Genomic DNA, 11,522 nt, shown 5'->3' with positions numbered 1-11,522 from the left:
CAATTCGCATAATAGGCTGACTGAGGAGGTGATTTCCCAGTCAAAGTCCCGCAATAAGAGCTACGACGCTGATATTTGCGTAAACTCTTCACAGTTGTGTTCTGTGGGTGTCACCGAGTAGACTGACACCCCATTTCATTGCTCCACAATCCAACACTCCAACCTTGTTTAACATTATCTAGTCTAAATATGGCATGATTCCACCAATTGTAACCTTCTGCATCACTTTCAAATAGTGACTTTTATTTTGAAGGCGAAATGCAAAATTCCACTATTGTGGCTAATCCTTATTGTGGCTAGCTTCACAACACATTACCCGGTCCGGTCAAGCCATACTAGCCAGATGAAGCTAGCTGGCTGCTTATAACGTTAGTTTTGGGCAACAGGTTTAAGTAGCTGGCTAGCTAGTTAGTTCAATAGGAGAACAACGAGTGGTTACCTAGCTAATTTCTACTCACATGGATTCCTAAATCATTGCTAAGAATATTGAAAATGACTGCAGTTTCTACTGGTCATTGTTTTCAGGCTGGTTGCATTGGTGCTAGCTAGGTACCAAGCTAAAGCTAGCTAGATACCCCAGAAGTTGCTAATAACATCTGTATCAAAGACATTTGCAAACATTTTTGATCCTGATCTAATTTCAAATGCTCACACAGACGTTTTCCCATTCGGTCAAACAAATAATGCCTTATTACCAACACAGTAGTGTACAGCTTTGACAGTGATCGTAATGGTGGCGCTTGGCTTGCACGTGCAAATTCAGCACACACAACATTCTATAATATAATTGTGTTATTTGACGTGTCAAATTAAAAGCTTATTTGATGCGTGACATAGTGTTATTTGACGTGTATCTTTTTTGACACGCAAAGACCCAAACGGCGTTCCATAGTATTTTGGGTTCTAAGCTCATGAGGCATTTATAAGTTATATTCTTCAAGAATCAATGGGTACATTCATTAATTTAACAATGAAAAAAATGGATGTATTAACTAAGGATTCCACCTTTCAATTATAATGCACTAAGAAAATATATACAACTGAAACAAAGGCAAAGTGAGAAGTTTCTCTTCAAATAAGTATTTGCATAATTTACCAAAACCTCATTAAACAAATCAACCACAGATATTAACCTGGTAATTACCATACGTGTTAATTAAATGCTCTGTCAAACTAAAAGTGCTACTGATGTCTGTATTCCCCGCGAGAGCTGCCAATTTCCATTGAGCATTTCAAAAGGGGTGCGACACAACAGGCTGTTACAAAAGAAACCAACAATCCTTTATTCAAAGATAAGGGCTGTCTAAAATGGCACCCTATTCCCTATATATTGCACTACAAAAGTATATACAGTCGTGGTCAAAAGTTTTGAGAATGACACAAATACTCATTTTTCACAAAGTCTGCTGCTTCAGTTTTGATGATGGCAATTTGCATATACTCCAGAATGTCATGAAGAGTGATCAGATGAATTGCAATTAATTGCAAAGTCCCTCTTTGCCATGAAAATGAACTTAATCCCCAAAAAACATTTCCACTGCATTTCAGCCCTGCCACAAAAGGACCAGCTGCCATCATGTCAGTGATTCTCTCGTTAACACAGGTGAGTGTGTTGACGAGGACAAGGCTAGAGATCACTCTGTCATGCTGATTGAGTTAGAATAACAGACTGGAAGCTTTAAAAGGAGGGTGGTGCTTGAAATCATTGTTCTTCCTCTGTTAACAATGGTTACCTGCAAGGAAACACGTGCCGTCATCATTGCTTTGCACAAAAAGGGCTTCACAGGCAAGGATATTGCTGCTAGTAAGATTGCACCTAAATCAACCATTTATCGGATCATCAAGAACTTCAAGGAAAGAGGTTCAATTGCTGTGAAGGCGGTGTCAGGGCGCCCAAGAAAGTCCAGCAAGCGCCAGGACCGTCTCCTAAAGTTGATTAAGCTGCAGGATCGGGGCACCACCAGTGCAGAGCTTGCTCAGGAATGGCAGCAGGCAGGTGTCAGTGCATCTGCACGCACAGTGAGGCGAATACTTTTGGAGGATGGCCTGGTGTCAAGAAGGGCAGCAAAGAAGCAACTTATCTCCAGGAAAAACATCAGGGACAGACTGATATTCTGCAAAAGGTACAGGGATTGGACTGCTGATGAATCCCCTTTCCGATTGTTTGGGGCATCCGGAAAACACCTTGTCCAGAGAAGACAAGGTGAGCGCTACCATCAGTCCTGTGTCATGCAAACAGTAAAGCATCCTGAGACCATTCATGTGTGGGGTTGCTTCTCAGCCAAGGGAGTGGGCTCACTCACAATTTTGCCTAAGAACAAAGCCATGAATAAAGAATGGTACCAACACATCCTCCGAGAGCAACTTCTCCCAACCATCCAAGAACAGTTTGGTGACGACCAATGCCTTTTCCAGCATGATGGAGCACCTTGCCATGAGGCAAAAGTGATAACTAAGTGGCTCAGGGAACAAAACATCAACATTTTGGGTCCATGGCCAGGAAACTCCCCAGACCTTAATCCCATTGAGAACTTGTGGTCGATCCTCAAGAGGCAGGTGGACAAACAAAAACCCACAAATTCTGACAAACTCCAAGCATTGATTATGCAAGAATGGGCTGCCATCAGTCAGGATGTGGCCCAGAAGTGAATTGACAGCATGCCAGGGCGGATTGCAGAGGTCTTGAAAAAGAAGGGTCAACACCGCAAATATTGACTCTCTGCATAAACTTAATGTAATTGTCAATAAAAGCCTTTGACACTTATGGAATGCTTGTAATTATACTTCAGTATACCATAGTAACATCTGACAAAAATATATCATAACACTGAAGCAGCGAACTTTGTGAAGACCAATACTTGTGTCATTCTCAAAACGTTTGACCACGACTGTAGGGATGTATACAAGGTGCCGTTTGAGATACAGCCTAGGTGACTAAACTAAGAGCTGATTGGAGCACTACTACAGCAAATTGAAGTCCAAGTCAAACCCCACATTATCAGAATGTGCAGTATTCAGCACACTGCACTTTGACATACTCTTTGCATTGAATACTTAATAAAAACACATCCAGGTGGGAATGTGAATACTTGGTCTACCCCTTATGTTCACCATGTTGAAGTCGTGACATTACGAGGAAAGTGATTCGCGGTCAGTTTTCACAGTCTAGAGTTTGACGCTCCTCCCTGGCTGGGGCCCTCCTGTTTGAGGAGGCAGTCGTCGGTCACCCCCTGGGAGGCCAGCTCGGACAGCACGTTGTCCAGGTAGTTGGGGTCCGGGTAGCCGTGGCCCGACACATTGGACATCATCTCCGTCTTGTGGTGGATCTCGTTCCACACCACCGTATCGGGCTCGCCCGTGGTGCTAGACGTTCCCACCGTGAAGATGAGGCGCCGTGTCCACGCCACCTTCAGCAGCTCCAGCACCTGACATGAAATTAGACATGAAATTAGAGATTACATGTTCCGCATGCCCCCATCACTGCCATGGACTTTTAGCTAGCGGTGGCCAAAGTTAGCGGAAGTTTGTAGTGGGCAATTCCATACGAGATGGGCCTAAAGATATCTATGATATTCCTGAAATTAAATGCATTGAAATGTCCTTTGGGGGAAGGATGTTTGGCATACCTTTGAAGTCTACCCAAAATTATTATTGATAAATAATTGATTGAACTGGAAAATGTGACATTTTGGCATTACCCAGGCCTACGATGAGTCTGTAGATGATACAAAGCCAGTCTGAAATATGAGTAGTGCTTAGATTAAGAATAACATTTTACATTAATTTATGGATAATTTTAAATAAACATGAATATCTCAAAAGTACAGACCTCTACATGCTTTGTAAGTAGGAAAACCTGCAAAATCGGCAGTGTACCTCCATAACTTGCTACATTTGCACACACTGTATATATATTTTCTGTTGTATTTTTGACTTTGTTTTTTACCCCATATGTAACTCTGTGTTGTTTTTATCGCACTGCTTTGCTTTATCTTGGCCAGGTCGCAGTTGTAAATGAGAACTTGTTCTCAACTGGCTTACCTGGTTAAATAAAAGGTGAAATAAAATAAATAAATAAAAAGTATCAAATACTTGTTCTCCCCACTGTAGATGCAGTGTTAGCTGCTTACCTTTCTGCCCTTTTCGTTGTCTGGGAGGAAGCAGAAGCGAGGGAAGCCTCTAGAGGTGTATGACTGCCCCGGATTAGGGTGCTCTGGACCCTGGAGAGAGAGTGAGTGAGTGAGTGAGTGAGTGAGTGAGTTTGAGTGCAAGTGTGAGTGTGGTGTGCATCTACCTGTATCCCAGGGGGGATGCTGTAAATGATCTGGATAGTTCCACAGTCGGGGTGGCCAGGGAGGGACTGGGAGATACTATAGATCTCCATCTTTCCCTTGGGCTGGGTCCCCGTCTTCTCCCCGTAGATTGTCTTGCATGAGGGGCACTGGAGGCTGCCATCCTGGAACAGAGGACAGACAGTCAACCACCTTAGAAGACACCCAACAGTGGCAGATTTTCTTTACAAAATACCAATTACATTCGGAAAGTATTCAGAGCCCTTGACTTTTTCCACATTTTGTTACGTTACAGCCTTATTCAAAAATTGATAAAATAAAAAATTTTCCCTCATCAATCACACACACAATACCCCATAAAGACAAAGTGAAAACAGGTTTTTAGCAAATGTATTAAAAAGAAAAAATTGAAATACCTTATAAGTATATAATTATTCAGATTTTACGGTAGAGTGGCCAGACAGAAGCCACTCCTCAGTAAAAGGCACGACAGCCCGCTTGGAGTTTGCCAAAAGGCACCTAAAAACTCTCAGACCTTGAGAAACAAGATTCTCTGGTCTGATGAAACCAAGATTGAACTCTTTGGCCTGAATGCCAAGCGTCACGTCTGGAGGAAACCTGGCACCATCCCTACGATGAAGCATGGTGGTGGCAGCATCATGCTGTGGGGATGTTTTTCAGTGGCAGGGCCTGGGAGACTTGTCAGGATCGAGGGAAAGATGAACGGAGCAAAGTAAAGCGAGATCATTGATGAAAACCTGCTCCAGCGCGCTCAGGACCTCAGACTGGGACGAAGGTTCACCTTCCAACAGGACAACAACCCTAAGCACACAGCCAAGGCAATGCAGGAGTGGCTTCGGGACAAGTCTCTGAATGTCCTTGAGTGGGCCAGCCAGAGCCCGGACTTGAACCCGATTTAAGATCTCTGGAGAGACCTGAAAATAGCTGTGCAGCAACACTCCCCATCAAACCTGATAGAGCTTGAGAGGATCTGCAGAGAAGAACGGGAGCAACTCCCCAAATACAGGTGTGCCAAGCTTGTAGCGTCATACCAAAGAAGACTCGAGGCTGTAATCGCTGCCAAAGGTGCTTCAAGAAAGTACTGAGTAAAGGTCTTCAGGTGCCTTTTGGCAAACTCCAAGCGGGCTGTCGTGCCTTTTATTGAGGAGTGGCTTCTGTCTGGCCACTCTACCATAAAGGCCTGATTTGTGGAGTGCCTCTGGAAGGTTCTCCCATCTCCACAGAGGAACTCTGGAGCTCTGTCAGAGTGACCACCGGGTTCTTGGTCACCTGCCTGACCAAGGGCCTTTTCCCCTGATTGCTCAGTTTGGCCGGGCGGCCAGCTCTAGGAAGAGACTTGGTGGTTCCAAACTTCTTCCATTTAAGAATGATGGAGGCCACTGTGTTCTTGGGGACCTTCAATGCTGCAGACATTTTTTGGTACCCTTCCCCAGATCTGTGCCTCGACACAATCCTGTCTCGGAGCTCTACGGACAATTCCTTTGAACTCATGGCTTGGTTTTTTCTCTGCATGCACTGTCAACTGTGGGACCTTATATTGACAGGTGTGTGCCTTTCCAAATCATGTCCAATCAATTGAATTTACCACAGGTGGACTCCAATTAAGTTGTATAAACATCTCAAGAATGATCAATGGAAACAGGATGCACAGGAGCTCAATTTCGAGTCTCATAGCAAAGGGTCTGAATACTTATCTTTGAAAATTTTTTATACATTTGCAAAAAATTAGAAAAACCTGTTTTCGCTTTGTCATTATGGGGTATTGTGTGTAGATTGATGAGGAACATTTCATTTAATCTGTCGTGTAAATTACCACCAGGGACACCTGAAGTCAATCTTAAATTAATCATTGTTTATTAACAACAAGCTGGAGAGGTCACAGTCAAACTTAGATGCATAAAGTACCGGTCTGAAATTAGCTCTCCCGGGGCAGTCCCGTTAGTTCTCTTATATACTGCTTACACAGACAAGTTATATTTGCATGATTTAGCTTATTGATTTTCATAATTAATTCATCATTAATGTTTGGTTCATGCATGTGACCGACCAATACCTCACGAGGCTTCTTCTCGCCAAGCTGAGACCTTGAAACTGAGATCTCTCTTTCCGTTCTTAATTGAATCCATTTTAGAATAAGGCTGTAACGGGCCTCCCAAGTGGCGCAGCGATCGAAGGCACTGCACCCTAGCGACTCCTTGTCGTGGGCCGGGTGCCTGCAAGCTGACCCCGGTTGCCAGTTGAACAGTGTTTCCTCCGACACATTGGTGTGGCTGGCTTCCGGGTTAAGCTGGCGGGTGTTAAGGAGCTCGGTTAGGCGGGTCATGTTTCGGAGGACGCATGACTCCACCGTCGCCTCTCCCGAACCCTTTGGGGAGTTTCAGCAATGAGACAAGATTGAAATTGGGGAGAAAAATACAACAAAAAACGAGAAAAAATAATCATAAAAAAAAAAAAAAAGAATAAGGTTATAACGTAACAAAATGTGGAAAAAGTCAAGGGGTCTGAATACTTTCCGAATGCACCGTACAGTGCCTTCAGAAAGTATTCATACCCCTTGACTTAAACTACATTGTGTTGTGTTACAGCCTGAATTCAAAATGGATAAAATGTATCACCCATCTACACACAATAACCCATAATGACAAAGTGAAAACATGTTTTTAGAAATGTTTGCGAATTTCTTGAAAATGAAATACAGAAATATCTAATTTACTTAAGTATTTACACCCCTGAATCAATACTTTGTCGAAGGACCTTTGGCCACAATTACAGCAGTGAGTCTTTCTAGCTAAGTCTCCAAGAGCTTTCCACACCTGGATTGTGCAACATTTGCCCATTATTATTTTCAAAATTCTTCAAACCCTGTCAAATTGGTTGTTGATCATTGCTAGACAACCCTTTTCAGGTTCTTTCCATAGATTTAAGTCAAAACTGTAACTCGGCCTAACAGGAACATTCACCGTCTTCTTGGTAAGCAACTCCAGTGTAGATTTGGCCTTGTGTTTTAGGTTATTGTCCTGCTGAAAGGTGAATTAATGTGGAAAGCAGACCAGGTTTTCCTCTAGGATTTTGCCTTTGCTTAGCTCCATTCCATTCATCTTTTTATACTGAAAAACTCCCCAGTCCTTACAGAGTACAAGCATACCCATAACATGATGCAGCAACCCCTATGCTTGAAAATAAATGTGGAGTGTTACTCAGTAATGCATTGCATTTGCCCCAAACATAACACTTTGCATTCAGGACAAAAAGTTAATTGCTTTGCCAATTTTTTTGCAGTATTACGTTAGTGCCAGGATTCATTTTTTTTTAAATATTTTTATTCTGTACAGGCTTCCTTTTCACTGTCATTTAGGTTAGTATTGTGGAGTAACTACAATGTTGTTGATCCATCCTTAGTTGTTTTCTCCTATCACAGCCATTAAAACTCTGTAACTGTTTTAAAGTGACCATTGGCCTCATGGTGAAATCTCGGAGAGGTTTCCTTCCTCTTCAGCAACTGAGTTAGGAAGGACGCCTGTATCGTTGTAGTGACTGGGTGTATTTATACACCATCCAAAGTGTAATTAATGACTTCACCATGCTCAAAGGGATATTCAATGTCTGCTTTATTTTTATTTTTTTACCCATCTACCAATAGGTGCCCTTTTTTGCAAGGCATTGGAAAATCTCCCTGGACTTTGTGGTCGAGTCTGTGTTTGAAATTCACTGCTCAACTGAGTGACCTTACAGATAATTGTATGTGTGGAGTACAGAGGTGAGGTAATCATGTTAAACACTATTATTGCACACTGAGTGAGTCCATGCAATTTATTATGCGAGTTGTTAAGCAAATTTTTACTCCTGAACTTATTTAGGCTTTCCATAACAAAGGGGTTGAAAACTTATTGACTCAAGACTAGGGCTGTGACGGTGACAGTATTACCGCCACACCGGCGCTCACGAGTCATGATGGCAGTCAAATTCCATGTGACCATTTAGTCACGGTAATTAGGCTTCTCCAAGCTCTGATGCTGCTGATGGTCATTAGTAGCCTACCAAACTTGCTAACTGCCTGGTACTCAGCACTCTATTGTCCCTCTAATCACTCTGACATCAATGCAAATGTAATCGAAAATCTAATCAAACACTTCATGAGAGCCCATGAGCTCATGTTGCGCAACATTTCTATAGGCTATGCAATTGTGTGAGAAAACAGTGATGGCCTCTATTAAAAAGAGGAGGATCCCATCAGCTTTCTATAAGCTTGCAATATTTATTTCTCAACTTTCCTAATATTAAGCACATTGCTTCTATTAACAACAGGAGTTTAGCCTACCTGGCTGGCATGAAAATTAACCATGGGAAAAGCATCCTCCATTCGCTATTTATGTTGTTTTTTTTCCCTGTCCCTGTTTCGAGACAGGTGCATGATAATGATCCATTCTAAAATCAAACAATATTAGCCTATCACTTGTGAATTATATATTATTACATTTTTGTCATTTAGCAGACGCTCTTATCCAGAGAGCTGAGTGATTAACCAAAATTCGTTTTTTAAACAACTAATTGACCAACATAGGTTCAATTATTTGAATGTGCAGTTAGTTTCTCTATAGATAAATCAGATCAAGCCCGAACTGTGCGATGTTGTAGGGAGTTGTAGTTTCCAACAGGCCAATATTCTACTTAGTTTAGCGCAGAGAGAACGGACAGAAGAATGCGTGATGGAGAGGGATAGAGGGCAGTTGCTTTGCGAGGCATCTCTACCTGAAAATACATTTTCTAAATGATTGATAGCTTGTATTCAGCAGTCATAAAAGTATGCCTTATTTACTTTGAAGAACTACTAAAATAGTGATTATGTCAGGCAGCAGCTCTATAGAGATGAGATGACTTGGAATTAAATAAAGTAATCAAATAAAACATATTTTAATAAAGTAATGTAAATAAATGATGGTTAATAAGTGATAAGAAGTAATGGGCAGTCACTACCATCATGGGACTTGTATTAATTGTTTTATTCTGTGTTGTTACAGCATTCAACCCACAATGCATTTAATGTTGAAAATAATTATCGAAACCGAAAACCGTGACTATTTTTTAATAATCACACCAAAACAGACCTAAAAAAGCAGTAAATCGCTCAGCACTAGTGCCGCTAGACCAACTGAGACCAACCTCCAGCACGACTGCCATTTCAAATGACATGTCAGTAAATGACAGCAGAAAGTTTATTGCCCCTAAAATTGTCCAGAATATTGACATGTTTTACGTTTTCATGTTTGTTTTCAAATGACGGCCCCTTTTGTACTTGAAATCGGTCTCGGGTCTTGGATTGGATCTCAAGGAGTTGGGTTTTAGTCTATTATCACTTGCGAATGATGCCCAGCTTAAGGCAAGAAACAGCTAATGCTTTTTTTTGCAACTTTAAAATCATAGTCGCACACCTCATGTAGCCTAGCCCATAGGCCCATCTGTTTTGATAAGGTTTGTAACAACTAAAGTGGCTAAATAACTTCTTAAAGTTAAGCACATTAATACGCTTTACAACGGGTATAGAGCCTAACTGGCCTAAATACACAGCATGTGATTTTCAAATTTGGGGAAGATAATTCACACCATAAAAATGCACCTTTATAAAAAAAAAAGCATTACATGCATAAATCGCATTTGTGGTCACTTTTGAGAACGGTGTTTTCCTGCTAATGGAACATTTGCGCTTATAGCCTACTGCCATGTGCGCATTGCTGCGCTTATAATGTGAAGAAATAGCCTAATAGTTTATAAAAAAAGCTAAAATGTTCTTGTCTGTTACGTCAGGCTCATTGCTTAAAAACAGTTTTTTTATGCTAGTGGTTGTATTATTTTGGGATCTATCCCAGACTATGTTTGGAATATTTATTTATTGCACAGAATAGGTCAACTTTTGTACTATGGGGGATAGTAGATTGACATAGGCTTGTGCTTTTGCTGTTTGTTAGGCCTACTCATCTTGTTGGCTGACGAAAAGTACATGTGGACAGTTCTTCCAATATCTTCAATATGCGCCCCAATGTGTCGGTCTTCACTTGTAGCCTGTGAGAAAGACCCGATCACGTGACGGAGAGCCATGTGAGTGAGAGGTGCTTTGGCATGCAGCGGGGAGAAGGGAATTATAATTATTATATTCAGCCCAAGGGCATAATGGCCACAAAAGGCATGGATTTTTTTTAGGGGGCATTACAGCCACACAAAGGGGATGCAGCCGGGAAATTCGAGGCATTATCAAGTGCTTGTCAAATTGTGAATGAGAGACTGATGAAGTGTGTACAGCCTGGGCAAAAAACAAAAATCATTAGAGTCGCATCATGCAGCCTTAGAATGTATTAAAATTCAAAACATATAGCCTAATGTTTATATTACAACAAAAGTTATGTAAATAACTCTAAATTAAGCAAATAGGAGTACATGTTTCTTTGTTAACAGCTCAACACAGAATAGCCGCATGTGCGCACTCCCTCAAACCCTCAAATCTTTCTATTTTATTCAGCTATGTTCAATTGTATTCTTCATAGTATAAAATAATGTAAGGGTTGGGGTGAGGTGTGACCCAGGTGCAGTGCAGGATATACAGAAGGCAGTAGGCAGAGATGGTGAAACAAGGATCTGTACTGGTGGTCCTGAAGCCAAAATACAAAATAACGGACTTATCACGATAAAAGAAAGGCAGAGCAAATAAGTCTCCAAATACTGTTTGACAGCCAAAAAACAAAATACTACCTAAGACTGAAACAAATAACGAAAGAGGGAGAACACTTATCAAGTACCTACACTGAGTATTACTGCTGGACATAGAGAAACTAGCTGAGAAAACTGAGCAAGGGAATACAGGGAAGTGAGGGCATAAATACACAGGTGAACAGGTAGACACAGGCGACACCAATAGTATGATGATTAGTCCCGACTGTGAGTGAGGTGCCTAAGGTTGTCGGAGGATGACACATAGGGGGTCGCTCAGGAACTGCAACTCCCTCCTGTAACAGTGCCCCCCCCCTTCCCGACGAACGGCCCCAGCCATTCACCTCGGCGCCTCCGAGTGGAGGCGACGGAATGTTGTTATCAGCCCTGGGTCCAGAATGTCCCTCCTGGGCACCCAGGACCGCTCCTCCGGCCCATAACCCTCCCAGTCCACCAGAAATTGGAGACCCATCCCCACCCACCGGAAGTCCAGGATCCGGTCCACAGTAA

At 42.0% G+C, this 11,522-nt stretch overlaps 1 protein-coding gene across 1 annotated transcript in view; it reads right to left on the bottom strand.

Annotated features, from left to right (window-relative positions):
* Window positions 1-1,269: 1,269 nt before the first annotated feature.
* Window positions 1,270-11,522, bottom strand: part of LOC311136499 (putative E3 ubiquitin-protein ligase DTX2) — a 28,415-nt gene continuing 18,162 nt past the window's right edge. Inside the window, exons 7-9 of the mRNA XM_084170646.1 lie at window positions 4,295-4,456; window positions 4,131-4,220; window positions 1,270-3,425 (exon numbers count right to left, since the gene is read on the bottom strand). Coding sequence (XP_084026772.1) covers window positions 3,159-3,425; window positions 4,131-4,220; window positions 4,295-4,456 — 519 coding nt within the window. The 3' untranslated portion in view covers window positions 1,270-3,158. The remainder of the gene's footprint in view (window positions 3,426-4,130; window positions 4,221-4,294; window positions 4,457-11,522) is intronic.

This window comes from Coregonus lavaretus (assembly GCF_964263955.1).
Source record: "Coregonus lavaretus genome assembly, chromosome: 10".
In the NCBI taxonomy this organism is placed as follows: domain Eukaryota; kingdom Metazoa; phylum Chordata; class Actinopteri; order Salmoniformes; family Salmonidae; genus Coregonus; species Coregonus lavaretus.
Note: the sequence above shows the minus strand (reverse complement) of the source record. Positions and strands in the feature narration are given on the sequence as shown.